This window comes from Photinus pyralis, unplaced genomic scaffold (assembly GCF_008802855.1).
Source record: "Photinus pyralis isolate 1611_PpyrPB1 unplaced genomic scaffold, Ppyr1.3 Ppyr1.4_LG8, whole genome shotgun sequence".
NCBI lineage: Eukaryota > Metazoa > Arthropoda > Insecta > Coleoptera > Lampyridae > Photinus > Photinus pyralis.
Window position 1 is genome coordinate 30,595,527 of NW_022170819.1, and position 21,777 is coordinate 30,617,303.

Sequence of the window (21,777 nt, forward strand, 5' to 3'; positions counted from 1 at the left end):
AACTGTCTCGGTGAACATTTCTCAGGTTTTTGCTGGAACGCGTGGGTTATCGGCTTGTGGTCGGTGTATATCGTAAACAATCGTCCTTCTAGCATATGCTTGTGGTGTTTGATTGTCTGGTAGATGGCGAGCAATTCGCGGTCGTATGCTCCATATTTACATTCGGCGGGTGACAATTTCTTAGAGAAAAAGGCGAGCGGTTCCCATTGTTCTTTGTTGAGCTGCTGGATCACCCCTCCGATGGCGAAATCCGATGCGTCGGTTGTTACGGCCAAGGGTGCGTTCGGTATGGGATGATGCACCATTGTTGCCTGAGCGATCTGTTGCTTGCAGCTTTCGAAGGCTTGTATTGCTTCCGGGGTCCAATGTAACGGTTGGTTACCTTTTAGCTTCCCTTTCAGCAGTGCGTGAAGCGGTGCTTGGGTGTCTGCGGCTCCTTGGATGAAGCGCCTGTAATAATTGATCATTCCTAACACCTGCCTCAATTTCTTTGCGGTTTCGGGTCGTGGAAAGTCGATGATCGCTTGTACCTTCCCTGCCAGCGGTCGCGTGCCTTGGCTTGAAACTTGGTATCCGAGAAACTGTATTTCTTGTTTTCCGAAGTGGCATTTCTCGGGATTTATTACGATTCCGTTGTCGCTTAGTTTTTGAAAAAGTTGCCTTAGGTGTTCGGTGTGCTGCTCCTGGTTTTCGGATGCTACGAGGATATCGTCTATATACGCGTAACAGAAGTTCAGGTCTCTTAGGATGTCGTCCATGAATCTCTGGAACGTCTGGGCAGCATTTCGTAGGCCGAAGGTCATGTACGGAAATTCAAACAATCCAAAGGGTGTGGTAATTGCCGTCTTTGGAATATCGTCTTTCGTGACCGGAATTTGATGGTAGGCCTTTACTAAATCGATTGTGGAAAAAATGTGTTTTCCGGCCAGCTCCTGCGCAAAATCCTCGATGTGTGGAACTGGGTATCGGTCGGGGATCGTCCTAGCGTTTAGGGCTCTGTAGTCTCCACACGGTCTCCACTCGGTGGATTTCTTCGGTACTAGGTGTAACGGTGCTGACCATGGGCTGGATGAGGGTCTGGCTATCCCTAGCTGCAGCATTATCTGGAACTCTTTCCGGGCTGCTTCGAGTTTGTCGGCTGCTAACCTGCGTGGCTTGTGTGCGACTGGGGGTCCATCCGTCGTTCGGATGTGATGCTCGGTGCTATGCTTGTTTCCGCTGAGAATTCCTGCCGGTTTCGTGAGGTTTGGGAATTTTCTCAGCAGATCGTGGTACGGGCTCGTGCCGGAGGTGGTGCAGATGTTGTAGTTTTCGTCACTGCCTGCCTTCCGACCTTCGCGGGTCAAACTCGTTTGGCTGTCGATGAGCTTCTGATTTTTGACGTCGACCAGAAGTCCATAGTGTGATAGGAAATCGGCTCCTATGATGGGCTTGGCTGTGTCGGCTACGATGAATCTCCACGGGAAATTCCGTCGCAGCTTCAGATTGAGGTTGAGGTTGGTTGTACCGTAGGTGCTGATGGTCGTTCCGTTCGCAGCGTAGAGCCTATAATCGGTGGGCTGGCGTTTTTCTTTTGTTAGGCGTACGGGAAAAATGCATACTTCTGCGCCGGTGTCGATCAGAAAGTCTGTTTTTGAATTTTGGTCGGTTATGTACAAACGGCGGTGGCCTGTGTGGGAGTCGCGTACCGCCTCTAGCGACTGGCTTGGTCGTTTCCCTGTGGGCTCTGCTTGCAGGGTGGTCGGCACTTCTTTGCGTCCTTGCCGTACCGGAAATGGTACCAACAGGTGTCGAATTCGGTTTTCGGAGTTCGGCTGCGGCTGCGTGGGCGATCGTTCCGCTCTCTCCGAAAGTTGCTCCTTCCTCGTGTTTGTGCCTTGAGCTCGGCGATTTCGGCGGTGAGTGATTTAACTGCTTCATGGAGTGCATCGTCTTGGTGGACGGCGTGGACTGCGTGTGGATTGGTTGCGTTAATGGCGTCTGCGAGTTCGGCTGCTTCGCTGAGGGTAGCTTTCTGCTGCGAGGCCAGGATTGCCTGTATATTCGACGGGAGGCGACTGGTCCAGATTGACTTCAGGAGATCGTCGGGTACTGATGCTCCTGCGAGGCTTTGCAGATGCCGGAGGAATTGCGAAGGTTTTCGGTCCCCTAGGTCCTCTCGTTCTAGCAGCTGACGCATTTTTTGGTCTCGGGTGGCGCTGAGTCTTTTGATGAGTTCGGACTTCAGTTTTTCGTATTTTCCGGTGGCGGGTGGTTGGGTGAGGATGTCGCGTATCTCGCAGGCGTACTTCGCTTCCAGGGAACTTGCGACGTAGCCATATTTTGTCTCGTCCTGGGTGATTCCGCTTATTGTGAAATGATTCTCCACCTGGGCGAACCACATCTCTGGGTCGGTGGGCCAAAAGGGTGGGAGTTTCATCTGTACCCGGTATACCTCTGGGCGGTCCGGGGCGTCTAAGGCTTCTGCGTTGGCCATTGTTGATTACTTGCGTCGGTGGTCACCAGTTTTTGGTGGTTTTGGGGTTGTTTATTGCGTGTTCTTTACCATAACATATATACAAACTATATCTATACAATGTACAATTTACAAAATGTGTCGGTGGCGTTTAACTGCTCGTCGTGGGTCGTTTGTTGACAGCGAACTTAGGGCGACTCGAGCGTACGGGATGGAAACGGTGATGAGCAGTAATCTCCATGCAGGCGGTGTGGTGGCGGTGCTGGTTGCGTGCGGTTTCACCGGCGACGGCGGTAGTGGGCTTACAAGTCGTGGTACTGGAGATAGCTGCCGTGCTTTTCTTCGGGCGTTGCGGCGTGCCTTCCTCAAACGTTTAGGCGTCGTTGGCGGCATGGGTGTCGTCTGTAATTCTATTAGTGTGCCCCTACTATAAGTCAGCCGGGGACTTCGTTGCCTCTACTATGGGTAGCCGAGGACTTCGTTGCCTCTACTATGGGTAGCCGAGGACTTCGTTGCCTCTACTATGGGTAGCCGAGGGCTTTCTTGCCCCTACTATGGAAAGCCGGGGTCTTCGTGATTCTCCCTTACTATGGTGAGCCAGGGTAGAATGAGAATCTTCCTTCGCGCTGCGCCTTATAAAGGGCAGCGTGGGCGTGCGCGTGTAAGTGGTGGGACTGGTTCTCGCGCACTCTCGAGCGGCTCTCGTTCTCGCTTTTCGCGCGCTTGCCGCGGGCTACCACCACAATCTTTTACGAGCCTAAATGGGGCGTTCTACCAGAATATTGCTTCTCTGGACATTGTGAGGCGAAGGGATTAGAAGAATAATATCATACCTCTGAGTCAATCTGTAAAATTCAGCAGAGTTAAAAGATGTTCCATTATCAGAAAATTTTCCTGCGAATTCTTTGAATCGATAAAATATTCGATTTGCTAATATGAGCAACAATTTGCAATGAAATCTACCCTCTTTATTCTCACGAAATTGATTCCAATGTTTTGCCAAGAACAGAACAGCTAATTGTACATATAAAGTCCACAATCGGAACATAACACAGTGCTGTATTGGAGGGTATACGCGGGTATACGTCGTATACGTTTAAAAGACAATTTTCTTTTACGTATACGGAAATGACAATTTGCTAAGTACGCAAATATACGGTGGTATAATACGTATAATGCTGAAAATCTTGGACTAATATGGCGTTTTATTCTTCGTCGGTAACTTCTGGCGGGCATCCACCTTTGAAAATCCTATCGAAACTGTAAGAGGTCTCGGGCAGTTTCTAGCACTCCAGTCGTCAGTATAACACCTTTGTGGTCCTTACCACATCGATCAGCAGATGACACTAGATAAAAAAATTATTCCTTCTACGTTTACACGCGAATTCCTTTGGGAAATGTTATGAAAGTAACCTGTTTTGTAAAAATTTACTAAAATGAAAATTTTTTAAACCCTTTACACCCCCCCTCCATGAAACGTATGCTTGCGTATACCTTTACCGTAATTTACCAATACACCACTGACATAACATACATGCAGATTAATACTCTGAAGGAGACTAAAATGTCCAATTAGAATGACAGCAAAACAAAGTTCGATCAAGGATCGAAATACTGGTGAGATTCATAATACAATACAATTAAATTAATCCGAAAAATATGTTCTTGAAGAGGTGACTAGCAATGAATCATGCTCCTTGAAGAGGAAATACTCAATAATTTCTAAATTATTTTAATTGTAGAGTCATATTCCGGTTGACCCAATTAAAAGTTAACCCTGCCCCCTGCCCACAACGAAATGGCCGCCGGCTGGTATATCTGGTGTCTTAATAAGACTAATGTTGACGTGGATGTAAGGTTAGATTAGTAATTTCCGCTACTTGAAATTAAAACTGATGAAGACCAAAATGAGAAATTCACAACTTGGACTAAAACTAAAACATTATGGTTAAGTACATGTCTGCACTTACGTATTAATGAATTCAAGTATATTCCAAATTAAGAGACAGGCTCCTAAGCTTGCTTCCACTATGTCGAGATTTGCACAACAAAACGGTCAACTACCAGAAACAATATTTTAGGAATTTGCAATGAGACCAACATGGATTTAAATAATACACTCTGCTTCAACGCGCCGAACCAAAGGTGCAAGGGTTTTTAGCCAAAAATTACAGTGACCATCAATCAAAAACAATTTATAAGTAATTTAATAAGGTGCGATGCTCTAATGACACATAAAATTAATTAAATTATTATTAATTAATATTGAAGAGGATGCTGACCTTCAATAACTTGTGGCATCAGAATTTACTTTGCATGTTGTCTTCTATGTATCTTCTGATGACGTCGTCGAAGACCAACCCCTTACTTTTTCAAATCCTAACTGCTGGCACGCTTGTCGTGGATTCGGGAAGAAGAAAATTCATCGATTTTCTCTGACAAGCTGAGTATTGATATTAACGGGTTGCGCCGGGCATTTGCAATTTGTAGTCATTTTAAACATTTAAGTACACATTCATCCGTTCCAAAAAGAAAGTAGTGGAGAGTAAAATTGAAATTATTTCTTCTGTTGTGCTTGTAATATCTTATGAATCTTCTCGTTACACATTCACTTTTTTTTTCTAATTTTTTATGTACTTGCAACCATGGAAATTTGGTAGTTACATACCCAATGCTATCTTCATTTTCCAACACGTTTTGTATAAACTCTACTTTGGTTTTGCTGGCGAACATCGATTAAACATTTAGATTGGAAAACTAACTTGTTGGGTGTCCATTATCTCGGGATGCTCGAAATGGGGTAAGATGATAATCCGGAACAAAGTTCACAAAACCTTCCCCATAAATTTCAAATTTTTTACTTTATTCTTTGGAAAATAAACCCTTTTTGTAGTTTCAGGAAGGTTAATTGTCTCTATCAGTGTGGCCAAATGCAGGTATCCTTCTTTTGGCAGATCCCAGATTAATTCAATTCTTTTGGTTTCCGCCACCATTACATACAATTTTAATGGAGAGTTTACTCCCACCAGTTTCTTATCGATGAGTTTTGTCTTCCAGATTTTACTTCTCATCACACCACACTGGGTTGGTGTCTATAAATGTCTTGTGCAGTATTTTCCATAGCAGGAAAAATAAATTGTTTATGGAGTTAACGTTTTTCATAATTACAGGAATGTGCCGTGTCACTTTATGGTGCCTTATTCAGAAGTGGTGTCTGAGGGTCATTTGTATTATACAAACTTATGAAAGGTTTCAAAACGACTTCATCCTTTTCTCCGAACTGAACTGAAACTTTGCCTACATCTCTCGTAAATTGTCTGTTTGATATTGAACGTCTTTCCAAAATAGATGCGTCTCCGGTGAAGGTTTTTTCTTAGTTCCAAAGTATATCTAGTAAAATCGATATAGGATAAAACAATAACTAAGCTTATTTCTATCCATTCTGCTTCTCTACATTTGTGTTGAACTTATGCTTCTAAATTTTAAATTAATAACAAAGAACAAGACGAATAGGTAAATGAACCTGACTTTGTTCTTCCATTTTTGATACAAAGGCAGCATCCTCTATTGTGATTATTTTTCTAAAGGCATTGTAAATAAGCTCTGACAACTTTTATCATTCTCTAAACGCTTGTACGGGCGTCTGCAGACAATAACATTTTTCATATTTATATCCCCAACTTGCTATTTCCATGTCGTTAGTGCTTTTTTCAAACTTAATCCCACTTTTAAATTAAATAGGAACACATTTTTGAGGATATACCAAGTTTTCTAAAGATCCTATCTGACACCCAAGCGAGGGACTATAATGAAGTATAAGCTACTATAAGCGAGCAGCAGGCGGAAAAAAGTTTAAGAAAGATTGATTTAAATAATTCAGCTATATAAACTGCTATAAAAATAAAATTCGGGTAACGTATATCAGAATTTGTGCGCCTAAACTGTTTCTCCAGAAATTTGGTGACATTTCAAATGAAGAGTAAATGGGATAAAAAATTATTGGAGATTTTAATTTAGCAACCGATTTAATAAGCTCCATTTTTGTTTCCTTGAATTATACCGCTTGATGAAAAGGGTAGAAATGCGTCTCGTATATAAAATGTTCCAGTTTAAACGATAAAGTAGTCCAAAAAGTTTTTATTAAATCTTAGTTACGCTGACTAAAAATTATATGACAACTCATTAAAATGAGTTAAACGCTAGGTTAAACGTATAAGCCTTCGCTTAATTATCTGTTTGAAAATCACATCACAACTTTTAATTCTATTTGTTTATAATCTAGGTACTTTCAATGTGGACGAACTTCAATTTCGCAGTAACTGGAAAATGAATGGAGATTTACGACACTACCAATTACAATAGTTAAAGCTAGCAAACTGCATGTTAGAAAGTAATTCAACAAAGGGATACAAATTGAGTTTGAAAGCGTGTTTTTTAAATGTACCTTCGTTTTTCCTTTAACGAGTATTTAATGTTATTTTTAAACAAAATTCTTTTTCAGTTTGTTCACTTAATTGTCCAAAAATTGTATTCTATGTGAGCGAGTACAGGTGACGTTAAACGTTTATCAATTTTCCTACGGCTATACCATTTCAGGGAACAATAATATAAAAATTCCTTACGGGCGCATAGAAATGTTTGCCGAAAACTATATCACTGTTCAATATGTTGTAAAGCTAAATTACGTCTCTCTAGGGAACTAATTCAGCTGAAACCACTTTGTGGCTGGAAACGTCGCTGATTTTTACATCAAGAGGAGTTTTCAAGCCAAGTCTTTGATGTTGAGTTAATGCAGGTCGAGATAAACCGCTGAATGTTCTACTATTGGAATGGGGACTTTTTGAGTACATTGCAGTCAATGTACCATTTGGTTGATTAAGTGGATCGGATTCGTATTTGAAAAAATTTATTGTAGTTTACTATAATAAAGGAAACGATTTCGTAAACGGCGCAGATGAAGTAGAATCTCGACTGCGGTACTTTCCTTTTATTTGGCGAACACACTTTCTTGTAGAATCAAATAATTTTACTTTTTTATTTCATAATATTTCATCGTGTAGGGATTCTATTTTCGACCATGCCATTAAGAATAACAATGTTATCAATAATTTAAGGTCAGAGTTTGAATACTTTGTCCTGGCAGAGAAAGAGTTTGTGGTATTCTGGTATGTTGCCATCTGATGTGGTATTCCGCTAAATGAAAGTAACCTGTCAGAGGGTTCGAAAATTAAAGGTTCTTGTGTAGAAATAAAATACATGATACCTCTGGTGAGATACCCAGTAAAGGGCTACAACCGCTCCTTCTGCCTAATCTTAATTAATTTTTTGATGAGTCCTCAGCATTAAGGTAAAGGGGAGGAAAGTATTTAAGGAGAAAACACTCCGATGTAGTGTAAAAGATGTAACCCTGAACACTTCTGGATCTCTTTTTCTTGACACGAACTTCTTGCGTCTGAGGCAACGAATCTCTCCAAAACTTTCTGAAAGGCAACAGTTTCAAGAGACGAATCCCGCGTCTTGGGGTTCCTATCATGATGCTTTATTAAAAAAAACTTTTTTGATGATATGTAGGAAGCAAAATAACATCGTAAATGTTTCTTTCTTCACACCAACCTCAAGTGAGTTGAGCAGTTTCTTCCCATATGATTAATCGTGACAAGGGCATAATGTATTGCAATTATGAAGACCCCGAGCTAAACATTTTAACCAAAATAACACTATTAATCTATCAGGTGCACCTTGCGGCGAAAAAAGCGACCGCCTTTTTCTCTAGTCTTTTTCTCTGTTTTCTTTGTAAAACTTCCAAAGAAGTCTAAAGAATCTGGAGAAGGGCTGCGACCGCAGCTCCTGCTTTTAGTATGTTTCGACATAATATCAACTGAAAACAACGCGTTTCAAAATTAAGCCTGTGGTTAATCAAACACAAAGACGAAGATTGAAGGGTTGTTGGCTTGGTAACTGGTAAATACCTGCTGGTACCTAATAGTATTTTATTTACGAAACGAGGGCGAATAATTAACACGTCTATGAACTTTGTTATAACTTACAACTAACATATGCGTATACGTTAGCAAAAACCATCAAAATGAACTACTAGGTTTGGTTTTTATCTCGTTTCCACCGCAATTTTGAGACAAATTACTAACCCGGAAGTCATCGGACAGCAGCACTACGTTTTTCACGCAGCAAACCCGCTGAACGGCTTCGCTAATAATCAGCGTTCCGTTAGCGGCTGTACGAAATTTACTGAGCGGGAATTTGTTATGCTTACTTATGATTTGTTGCTATTGTTCGCTGACTGCCGCTTACCGCGCCCATTTGTATTGAGAAAAATATCACTTTTACTTTTGCCGTTGAAATGACAAGTTTTAATTTTTGCGAAAGATGTTGATATAATGGAAAATTCCAGAGTCATCACGATAAAATTGATTACATTAATTATCTAAACGTCTTTCCGCGAATGGGAATGTATCCTCTTTGTATCTATCCTCTTTAGGTAAAGTTATAGAATTTCTTAATACGTTTCTTGTTAGGTTATGCCATATGTTTTAATTTAATTAACTATCTTTGTTTTACTTATATAACAATCCGAAACCCATTTATTAATGAGATAGGTAAGTTTGAATTAATTGAATTTGAGTCTGATTTTAGCATTGTAGTTTTTGGACATATTTTTCTTTGTACGTTACAAGCATTGAGGTGGTCGTATTAAAGAAGCACCATGTTCGGGATGAGATGCAACTGCCCTTTTTAATCCACTTTCTAGACCTTGTTATCGCCTGGCCACGTCTTGTCTTTGGTTTCGTTCAGACCTATCACTACACTGTCCCTTAAATAGCGTCTTTTCTTTGCCTTTCTACCTACATACCTTCCATTTGTCTCCTATGCTGTTTAATTGACTTTATTATTTAAAACTTCAGTCAAAGAATCATGCAGCCACGTCATTAAAGTTGTTAATTACACGGCCCGGTATGTGAATGTACATTCCTTGTCTTTCCACAAGTGTTCTTGTACGGTTCCGCATTTGCTGCCAGTCAGCCGGTCAAAGTGAGATTAAAAGGTATATTTTTACAAAAAATGCGATAAAAAGAAGGAGAGTTTGGAATTCTGCGCCACTGAACATCTAAAAAATTTAATGCATACCTATTTGGTAGGGTATTTTCTTCTCTACAACTTTTCTCTCTTAACATTTTTTCTTAGGGTGGGAGGTGCACACTTCATTTGCAATTATTCTCATTAACATTTGCGTTATTCAAGTTCTAAAAATTCAATCAAACAATTCATCTAAACTACAAAACACGGAATTCTCGAAAATTGAAAACGTTGTACTTTTATAGAACCAAAGCGAAATGAAATCAAAGTAAGGTTAGGTTTGTGTAAAAAATTGAGTAAGATTTCCAACGAAGGAGCACATGGCCGCATATGCAAACAGATTTTTTTAGAGTGGTGGGCACTCCACCGAAAGGGGCCAAATCTGTGCTCGTATATACAAAATATTCCAAAAGGTGAATTACTGATTTAGAAAAGGTGGAGAAAAGGAGATCCATCATGGAACCAAATGAATCCTAATCCAGAAGAAACTATGGTGTATTTTGTGTTGCATATTTAACTTTCGAAATCCTGCAAGGATTTAAATCTGTCAGGTTTGTGTACTGCTGGCGCTTAGTACTGATAATCAAAATTACTTATCGATTGAAATTTATTGACAGTAGACAGAAGCAATTACTTTATAACGAAGTCTGAGTTATATAACAATGAATGACGTTTTCATCATGATTTGCACATGTAGATCGCGCCCTATATTCATAAAGTAAGAAATTCACGCGAATCTAAAAGCATGTCGTTTTTCTTTGTTGGGTCAGTTTTAACCAATTTTACTTTTGCGTGCTGAAGAATTTTAATATGCGGTTTGATTTGAGATATATTAATTGACTGAGAATAAGAACCAGTCTGAGTTACTGTACTTCATCACTTCGTTGAGTTTTAGTTGGTATGGTCTGACACTAACAATTTTTAAAAATCGGTTGTTAAACATAATTGTATGGCAAGGGAAAAAAACAATAGATATGCAAATCAAATATTAATTTTATAAGGAAAACCTCTCTAAATTTCTTATAACATATATTGGAACTCTATCAAAATTATAGATGTTATGAAAGGTGTAACATTCTACGTATTCAATAGGATTGTAGGAAAGGGAAAAAACGTTTCCAATTATATACCTACGTTTAACCTACAAATAGCAATAAATTAATTATACTGGGTATTCAAAGGTTTTAGTAACCACTGTTGTGAACAAATCATTCAAGCATCAGGTTTATACAATTGTATGTTTCAAAATTTACGCGCGCCACAAGGGTTTAAGGCTCTTTGTTGAACAATCAACAAATTCCTATCATCCCTTCAGATACATTCTATACGTTTTAATTGCCAGCTACCATAATCTCTGTTCGCCACACGTATTCGGAGGCGTAAATTTTAATAACGCGCCAAGGGTCATTCAAAAGTGAATGAGATGTGCCAGAATCTCCCTGCGGCTTTTGAATGATGCCTGGATTCGAAGGTTTAACGCTTTTTTGGCAATAAACAGAACGTGAAATTTTTATACCATTTTTATAGCATCTTTCTTTTCTTTGGTTGGTTATGGAATGACCGCACATTTATTTCCAACGCTTTATTCTATAAGAAATGCTTGGTCATTTGCTGGGCAATTAATGGATGCATAACTTAAAAAATATTTTTCCTTATTCATTCATAAATCATTAAGATATAATCTAATTAAAGGACGTCTGCGACACCAGCAGTGATCATTATAGATTTAATTGAGGTTTGAGTTGGGAAATGGGGTAGTGTTATGCTATTACGTAAAGTAAATTGGATTTTAGCGTGAAAACGTAAAACATTGAGTTCTTGATGCTTAAAGTTAACGTTGCTAACTCTAGAGGTCTGAGTACCGTAATAGTTTACGAAGGGTGACCGATAGAATATTCTAAAGTAACTGGACGATTTTTTTGTGGACCTTGTGCATGAATGTCATTTGTCTCGCACTGAAAAGACAGATTTTGAAACAAATTGGAACGAATGCTGTAGGTACTAATGGGATTGTAAGGTATATAATCATAATCCTTCACTCAACAGTATAATTTAACCCTTAAGTTATACTCTGAAATAATGAGAAATTTTGAGTATTTTATTTATACAATACAAATTGGAATAGTCTTATGAATGTAGGATATGCGCGCGTAAATGTGTCTAATTTGAAGAGTTAGTATGAAGATATCTCGGAAACTGCACACATAAAAAATGATAATAATGGGTAGACGTAAAATGAAATGAGAAAGTACCTACCTACCTATCCCTTTTCAGCTTTTTGAACCACATGCTCCACAAAAATTAATTCAAATGCGCATCTCCAATAGGGTAGAAAGGTAAACTAAAATTGGGTGGAATTACAAATTGTGGACACTTTCCTAATCTGAACTTTTCGGCGCAAATTTCAAAATTAGCATAGTGACTATATTCATATTTGGCACTGAAATGAGGAAAAGACTAGTCGTCCTGTTTCACGTGCTTTCGCAATGTTTTAAATTTGAGAAGTTTATCTAATGTAAAGGATCTAGTGAAAGGAACGTTTTTTATCCGGTCCATAACAGTTTCCAAAGCCTGGTCCAGCAAATCAAGCTTTATGTAAGCACTCTATTAGACCTTTGCTTTTCATAAATGAGCTTTAAACGCTCATAAAAGTTTCACGGTTCTACATTTTTTATACTTTTAGGACTTAATTAATTTGTTTTTATACATCCTCAGAATCCTCTTTACGGTTTAGTAATTTTTTCATCCTAGAAAGTCGTGTTAATATCAGTTCATTGTTCGCTTTTGTTGGTACTTATGCATTTCAAGTTTCCTCGATGCGGATATCTGCGAGTATGGGCTTAATTTTCTTCGAACAAGTTTCACGGCATTGATTGTTATATCAATAACAAAGAAATATCGTTTGTGCTTCATAACAAAATAGTGGATTCTAAATGTAGTATACTTTGTAAAAATTGATCCTGCACTTACAATCCGTAACTCAGGAATCAGCTCTATCTCAGATGACGTAAGATAAATGTTAAAAGTAATCAAAAGGAATACATTTTATTGCACTTGCATAACAAAATATTAGAAAATTATTCCGACGGGCTTCAGAAAAATTGAGAATTCCTAACGTCAGCCGTTGCACACGCTGTGAGTCAACCTCAGCTATTGGATAGAATTGGGAGCAACTTGATGGATTTTCGATAAAATTAATCCCGTTGTCGTCTCCTGGCTGTAGTGACAACTTTGCCAAATGTGATTCAATCCTCACAAAACCTTTGCATGCCTTAATGAACGTTAGAATTTTGATTCCAGGTTTTATATCTTTTATCCTGGGGTAATAGTCCATGGGCCAGTCGACATGACGGTATAATTTGGGGGTACCAATTTTCCTTTTTACAGTGGTTATACGTGTTTACTAGGATGCCAAAAAACCATGATTGCCATCTCAAAGCGGTAGCTAATAGAAATGGCGGTCAATCAAAGATGGCGGATGTTGAGTTTTATAAAATCAACTATATCTCTGGAATTATTGATCCAATTTCACTATTCTTTTTTTTCATGAAAGCTCTTTATATGTGCTATAAATATTGTTATAAGTACTTTTTCGATAAAATCAACTGTAAGTAATTTAAAAAAATGTTTTTTTAAAAATTTGTTTCCGAATTTTCTTTACTACCTGTACCTATCCTGTATTAATCAACAATAAATGGTAAAATATGCGCATATATATATATATATATACAGGGTGTTTTTTTGGGAGCTTTAGTTAAAAGTTTCTGGGAAAGTAAAATAGGTAGGTTTTTGAAAATTTGTACTTAGGAGCTACTCTGAAGACCGAATCGATGTAAAATATTTTCAAAATGGCCGCACTTCCGGAAACACCGGAAGTAGATAGTAACTTCGTTATTTTAAATGGCGACCCCTATTTTTTATTGCTTTTTTGGATTCTACGTGAAATTTCACTTCTTTTGATACCCATATGTCGATATCTACCATTTATGGTTTTTAAGTTATTTTGACTTTAAGAAAAAAAAATGGCGGATGCAGATGGTACCTTGATAATTGATTACTTGCAAACGGTTGTAGTCATGGCAACCTATTTTTATCAGTGCATAGAGAATGAATAGGTCTTTCTTTTAGTGCACTTAAAAAAAAGTTAAGTTGCGTACGACCGCCCCTATGGATATCCAAATTTATGAAACTTCAAAGACTAAAAACTCAGTTTTTTTTAATGGAATGACCATGTTCTTACTATTCCATGAGATAGAGAATCGAAATGGGCATATTTTGACAATACATGTTCCTATAGCTATCTTTAACAGTTTCTGACTTATTCCCATTTTATTGAATTGACACTATTTTTTTAGGATTTTCTTTTTTAGTAGTCGGCCATGATTCTATAACAATTGAATTAACAACTCTAGTGACACTAATCCATCACCCACTGTTATAGGTTAACATAAGTTTTTCAAAAATCGAAAAATGACTCGCAGTGGTTTCACCTATTTTGGAATTTAATTGTTATTTATGGTGAAATGGGCAGAATCGCGGCGCGTGATTTCCGTACATTCATTCGAAAACTAGAACGAAATTGTATGAATTTTTGAAATTTTGTACCCCTAATGCACTACAAACCGTTGAAGCACAAGTTATACAAAGCTCTACAAGAGAATATTTAAGAAAATGAATTGATTTGCAAATGCAAGATTAACAAAATAAATTCAATGCAAAATATAAAAAACTTTGTTGAAACATTTTTGGTATGGAATTGTTGCTAGAACAGATATCGCATTACCTCTCTTAATTTCCAGACTTATACGTTGTTTAAGAAATTCAGTTGAACGACTCTGTTTAGATTTTTCAAAAATTTTCTGTCCTATATCCTTATTAAATGAGTTATTTATTAATGAATTATTTAGACTAGAATAACTAGAATCAGTGGTATTAAAGAATCCATTCCTTGATTTGTTTAAAATTCGATTGTTATAAAATCATGGCCAACTACTAAAAAGAAAATGCGAAAAAAAAATGGCATCAATTCCGAGATCAATTCAATGAAATGGGAATAAATCAGAAACTGTTAAAGATAGCTATAGGAACATGTAATATCAAAATATGCCAATTTCGATTCTCTATCTCATGCAATATTAAGAACATGGTCATTCCATTTAAAAAAACTGAGTTTATAGACTTTGAAGTTTCTTAAATTTGGATCTCCATAGGTGCGGTTGTACGCAACTTAACTTTGTTTTAAGTACAGTAAAAGAAAGCCCTATTCATTCTCTATGCACTGATAAAAATGGGTTGCCATGACTATAACCTTTTTCAAGTAATCAATTATCAAGGTACCATCTGCATCCGCCATTTTTTTTTCTTAGTCAAAATAACTTAAAAACCATAAATGGCAGATATGACATATGGGTATCAAAAGAACTGAAATTTCACGTAGAATCCAAAAATGCAATAAAAAATAGGGGTTGCCATTTAAAATAACGAAGTTACTATCTACTTCCGGTGTTTCCGGAAGTGCGGCCATTTTGAAAATATTTTACATCGATTCGGCCTTCAGAGTAACTCCTAAGTACACATTTTCAAAAACCTACCTATTTTACTTTCCCAGAAACTTTTAACTAAAGCTCCCAAAAAAACACCCTGTATATATATATGCAGAATGAGTGAGAGTGAAAAATATGCAAACAATTTTGATGTATATGCACACATATGCAAAATTATTATATGTTGCATAATTTCTAATAAAAATGGAATTACGATAAACACTAACAATAAGATGTTTTCTGCACGAAATGATTGCCTTATGTCGCTAAGAATTAATTTATAAGCACTAAGCAGAGAAACTTCTCTCTACATCAGCAAATAATAGGTGCATTAGAAAACGACAAACTATTGGGAACAATTTCCAAACCTTCCACAATATCACCCATCAACACGGTAGAGAAAGAGAAAGATAAAATAGTTTGGAAATGATGAGATTAAACATCAATTAAATCAATAAATCTTCCTTCCAGCTATTGCAGTATGTTTCATGATCGCGTCCGTTATAAAAATCCGCAAAAATGTACTAAAAATTCAAATTAAAATCGATTATCTCTAACAAAAATTTAAATACATCCTAAAATATGCAAAAATAAATTCTGTTTAATCGCAAATGTTGCAAACCGAAAATACACAAAATCTCAGAAGAAGTACAACCAAAAATAAACGATATTCATTTTGCATATAAGTATTCACAGCTTTAGCTGATCAACAAATTGAATTAAAATTAAAATAAAATAAGTGCTTCCAAACATCAAGAAGATGGTGAAAATATGCAAAAATATATGTATCATATGTGGAGAGATTTCGCCTTTTAGTGAATTGCACTCTTCAAAATACAGGCAATCTTAGGCAGTGTTATACAACGTTGCATTACAAGAATTGTCACCGTCTTACTAAACTAGCAGATACATCGGATAACCTGTTGTACACTGTGAAGGCTCTTTAATGGTGAAAAAACTCCCTTTAACGAGTACTGGGAAAACCTTAAAGAAATGCTTCAGATAAGCAACGCCTGCTCGATAAACACAGCAAAAACGTGAAACACGTTTCCGCTTAACTTTAAACAAGAACTTTACAACTGACAAGACTGACTGTCTTGCAATAAATACGATCAAATACGGCTTTTAACCATAACGTCAGCGAAGAGTTTGTTAATATTGATGGGAAGGTGTATATTGTGCCAGATAATTGGACATACATTATGTGAAAACAAAAAATACATTGGAAAATTGTACGTCAAAATCAAAGAGATGCTATTCCGGAAACAGCAAAAATATGAAAGATAACCCTAAGTTTGGCTTCCAGATCGCCTCACGTAGAATTACCAAGCTGGCTCTTGGCAACTACCATTATGTAATGCTAATAACTTAAAGTGCACAAGCGCATGCAAACTGCCAACTTGTGAAAACGTCATTGAAGAAGAGGAAGAAGTAGCAGGTTTTAGTGTATATGAAACTTTTGAAAGTAACGAAGGGGTTGATTTAGTTTTCATTAAATGTTAAGAGTTAAAAAAATTCAACTCGTTTACTTCATGCATTAGTTACTAATTGTTGATTTTATCGAAAAAGGTAGTTATGACAATATTGTAGCACACACAAAAGCTTATTCATTTAAGAAAATGATGAAATCGGACCAATAGCTCTAGAGATATAGTTGATTTTATAAAACTCAACATCCGCCATCTTGGATTGGCCGCCATTTCTATTAGCTACCACATTGAGATGGCAATCATGGTTTTTTTACTTCCTAATATATGTGTCTAACCGTGGTAAAAAGGAAAATTGGTACCCCCAAATTATACCATTTCCTTAAATTTAGCCAGTTGGCCCATAGACTATAAGTAAAAGTCAAATAAATACATCTACTATAAAACATTTAAAAAAATGGCTTCAGGGTGTTTTTTTTCTAGATCCAAAGTTACAAAACTTCTTATTAACAAATCTCACTTTTTTTTTTAAATGGGACACCCTGTATATTTTTCTGTCATCTTTTAGCTCCTCCAAAAACCGTCAACTTTTGATAATAATGTCCTATACATATCTCTGATAGTTATATTTTAATCTCAAATAAGTTCTAATTTACATAATAACGAGGTGAATATGAAAAAAAAATTAAACTAATATCACTGACTGGATGACATTAGGAGTTAAATTAAATTTGCTTTGGAGTCAATTGTTTTTACTTATTCTCCAGTTTTTGGACTTAAAATAAACGGTTGGAAAAATAAATTAATCGATATGATTTTCGATTTGGACGAGATAGATAAAAATTGCCTTTTATTGCATGTCCACTTCACTATTATGTAAATTACATATAACTTATTTAAGATTAGAATATAAAACCCAGGAAAACCAAGATATTTCGAAAACTATCAGAGATAGGTATAGGACATTATTATCAAAAGTTGAAGGTTTTTGGAGGAGCTAAATGATGATAAGATATAAAACCTGGAATCAAAATTTAAGTAATAATTTTGACAATATACTGACGCTTGCAAATGCCCAATTTTTCTTAAAAATCGAATTATCTTTAAAACTACTAGCTTTTCGGATATTAACCATATAATAAAAAAATTTAAAAAATGTACCATTTGGGCGCCCTACTTTGTGGGCGCACCCCGTATAATTCAAAATATTTTTAAAATGGGGAGAATATTCAACCATATCATAATACAAAAGCACTCTATCGAAAAATCTTATCTTCAAGGCATTAAGTTACTCCGCGCAATCGTTGCGACTCACCTTGTACCACTGCTATTGGTAATATACAGCGTTGGACATTACATTTGAGACACCTTGTATAAACATTTCATTATTTTAATTTAACCAAGGACTAATTCAGATCAGCAAACACGTTTTGGAACGCCTGAAAGCTTGTGCACTGTGCATTGAAGATAATTCGTAATTTCGTTAGAATGGGCTGATTAATTCTAATCGGCACCCAAATGTGTCAGTTGTGGGTCCTACAAAACACTTTTGAAAATTGTTTATTTTATTGAGTCAAAGAATGGCGGCTTTTACTTCGGTCTAAAAATGATCTACCATTAATTTTTTGACTAAAACTTTTCCTAATTATATTCTCTACTCGAGCCGTACCAATAATTTACCAGATATCGGATTGGTGCTTTAAAATGATTGTCTCTACTTGGTCAAAAATAAACAATTTTATATGCAGCTACATAACATTTAAGAAACAAACTCTAAAAAATACATTCCCTCTATAACATAATTTGCTGTGTAACGACTTAGTTAGGGGTTTGAAACCCCGTCTTGTAGAATATAAATTTTGTTCTCTACGGCACTGGTAAAAATGTCACTGTAACAATTATTAATTTTTGCAATGAAATAATGAATACCACGGCTAGCTGTGGATTGTTTTGATGTGGGAGGTTGTCTCTTCATCGAGATCTTTGAATACCTTCCCATTTCATCAAGGTCGTTTATTAATGTGTGGCTTCTACGTAAATTTAGCCGCTGCAGAACAAAATACTAATAGGGTATAAAGTGTATATTTTAATTCAGAGGCAGTAGGGCGCACTGCGTAGTCCTGTGGTATAAGCGTATTTGTTTGTACGACCGGAGTACAACGAATAGCACGGGACTTTAAGACCAACGTGCACCCTTTGCCCTGTAGTCGTCTGGTATACTATATACTATTTTGTTCTCGTTCTGGAGGGACTGAGTAGTGGGTATCCCTGGGCAGGATTTCGCGAAGTGTATAGTAAGTAGGTTAGAAGTGAAATAGTCTGGGTTTCTTGTATAAAAGTTTTACGAGGTTTTAATAATGTAACCAATTCGAATCAAATTCGAATGAAAATATAAAGATATAACGAACGCGTTAAATGGATAAAAGTTGGAAATGGAGAGATCCGAATGAGAGACACAATTGAGCCAACAATCGAGAAACTCATTCTTCTTATAGGAAATTCTTTCAACTAATAGACTTGGAAACTACCGGTCACTCTTAATCTTACAGACGTTGTAAGAAATGAATCTAAACAGAATGTTTTTTCGCGTACAGACACATTTATAAGATTAAAACAAAGAAATAAAACATCGCATTCTGCCCTTAATGGCGCTGTATTAAAGCACGACGTTATTACATTTCTTTTTATTTCAGATACTTGTGTCACGAGAATTGGTCTCACGTTGGGCCCGAATATGAAAACATCTACACCGTTACCATCATGTTTCTACAATATATCATTCCGTTCTCCGTGCTGCTCTTTACGTACACAAGCATCGCAATCGTAATTTGGTGTCATCGAATACCAGGTGAAGCGGAAAATTCGAGAGATCAACGAATCGCCAAATCCAAAAGAAAGGTCAGTTTCGAACTTAATGCAATATTACATTTCGTTAATTAACATATACTATACTTTAAGCAAAGAGTATTATTAAGTATTCTTTGCTTTAAGTATTGATCTGGGTGGGTTGAAGAGTTGGGTGGATTCCTTAGCTCAAAAGTTCAACAAAGAAAATTAGTGATGTTAATGAACAAAAGTCAAGAAAATAAATTAATCTAAAAAGCTTAAACATAATAAAACTCACAACATTTATTTATATTAATTTTGCGCTCAGCCACAGTAATTTAAAATTTTTTTTCTCCTAAAGGGTGATGTTTCCGAAAACTTCCAGAAAATCTTAACTTTTATTAGGTTAACTTATTGAGTTTCTGCTGGTGTCGTTTAACTAAGAGTTCTTCAATATTCGATGTTCGTCTGTCTTCACTCAATGAATGTGTTCATCCGCCGCGAAAGATCAAAAGTGCAAATGAATTTCCTAAAAGACTCGTTAACCTTTAAAAAGCTTCATTGTAATCGGAACTTTTTATTAATTAAAATTACAGTGTTTGGATGGAAAATGAAAAATTCACAATTAACAAAGCAAGCAATCTAAAGCGCATAATTATAGTGTATTCACGGATCTGTCGCAGAACAAATAATGATTACCAACCTAATATACATTTTGGTAGAAGTATGATACATATCGTTGGAAGAAACTCGTTGTGGTACGCTTGGGAACACATTTATCTGTTATAAATGCGTAAAACAAACGGCAACATTTTTCATTTACAGTGTTTGTTTATTCACGTCTGGACACCACCAAGCTTGGTATCTGTTCACGCAAAACAATAATAAAAAAAAGTAGCTTTATACTTGTTTGGGGTTTAAAATATAAATGATTAGGAGAAATTTACATGAAGTGTGACAACACTGATATAATAACAGGTATTATTCGTGATTTTCAAGTTTACAGTCCTTTTTTTTAAACTACTCCTAATGTAATCCCTTGAATTCTACCAAACTGAACCTTATAAACCCTTTTTTGTTAATTGCCCCGATTCCCGACATACGAAAAACTACCGTGCTCCGATTCAGCCTACGACTTCTAGTTGCAAAACAAATGCACACATAATTAGTATGACCGCGAGTCAGTGCACGCCGAAATCTTATCATGGAAATAGAGTCTAGATATGCTCTCTAAAACCCACGTAAAAAGGGCAATAATCATTAGATACTGACGTTACCTATGGAGCATCCACTCCGTCGTCATCCTGGTCGTCATAAAGTAAGTACTAAAGCGAATTCATAGACGTCGAGGCGCCATAAAAGATTACTCATCGGCGATAAGAAACGAGATTAGCCCGCGACCCGCAGTCTTTCCGGGAAACATGACGTGTTTTGGTCAGTTGTAACATCGTGCGAATTGAAATATTAAGCTCATGTTATATGTTATAAATTGTGAGTGATAAATAATAATACTGTTATAATTTAATCCATTTTAAGACTTTTTTTGTTTATTGTTAGTTAATTGTAAATAAACAAATCGCATAATTAAATTTACCCTACAGTGCTTTCCTATGAACGTACTGGATGAGGTACTATGGCTCAGGTACTTCTCGTTCGGTTCAATTCTCCAAAGATAAGCCTTCGAAACCGACGACAGTTGTCTACTGCACCCTCCCCTCCCCAACCCCCAAGTTCAAAAAAACGCGCATGGATATTATCTAAGTAAAAATGTTTAAAACGCTAATAAAAAAGCGGACGAAAGAAATATGAGTGGCCTTCTGATGTTTGCTGCCAGTTTGAAGTTGTTGGGACCAAATACTTTTGATGTCGTCGTTTCCTATAAACGCTGGGAAAAATATATATTTGCTGGTGGTGTGGCCAAGGCATTCAGTATGATATGGATGTCCGAATCCTAGCCAACTACCACCACTTTCTCGTGCTCCTGTAATATCTCAAAGGCCGTGGCAACAATCGGGTAGTGTGTGTCTCATTAGATTGCTTTACCGAGACACCTTCACCTTCAAGCTTCTCAATAAGTAAACTAATAAGACGTGCTGTATTTTTTGTCATTGGAGAGGAATTGCTCCTGAGTCATGGTCACCATTGTTAACTCGGTAAAGATGAGGTTTTTTTTTACCAATTTAAATTAAATTTGTTTAAAGATGTAAGTTATTCCTGTAGTAGAATTGTTACCTTAGTTCTTTGTTTTGCTGCTAGAGGCCATCCGAGTGTTATAGGTTTCTTTTAATTTTACCCCATTCTCTTGTCGCTAGAGTTCACGCTTTGTACCTTTCTACACATAACGCGATCCCTTTTTTCTTTCTGCTTACGATTTCGTTCCTTTCCAGTGAAGATTCTGTCGTCATATTGGTTACATGCAAATTAACTTTCTTCG

The 21,777-nt window shown here is 36.8% G+C and overlaps 1 protein-coding gene across 1 annotated transcript in view; it reads left to right on the forward strand.

The window, feature by feature from the left end:
- Nucleotides 1-4,253: 4,253 nt before the first annotated feature.
- Nucleotides 4,254-21,777, forward strand: part of LOC116179534 (RYamide receptor-like) — a 69,956-nt gene continuing 52,432 nt past the window's right edge. The window contains exons 1-2 of the mRNA XM_031499329.1: nucleotides 4,254-4,312; nucleotides 19,211-19,415. Of these exons, the coding sequence (XP_031355189.1) occupies nucleotides 4,254-4,312; nucleotides 19,211-19,415 (264 nt within the window). The remainder of the gene's footprint in view (nucleotides 4,313-19,210; nucleotides 19,416-21,777) is intronic.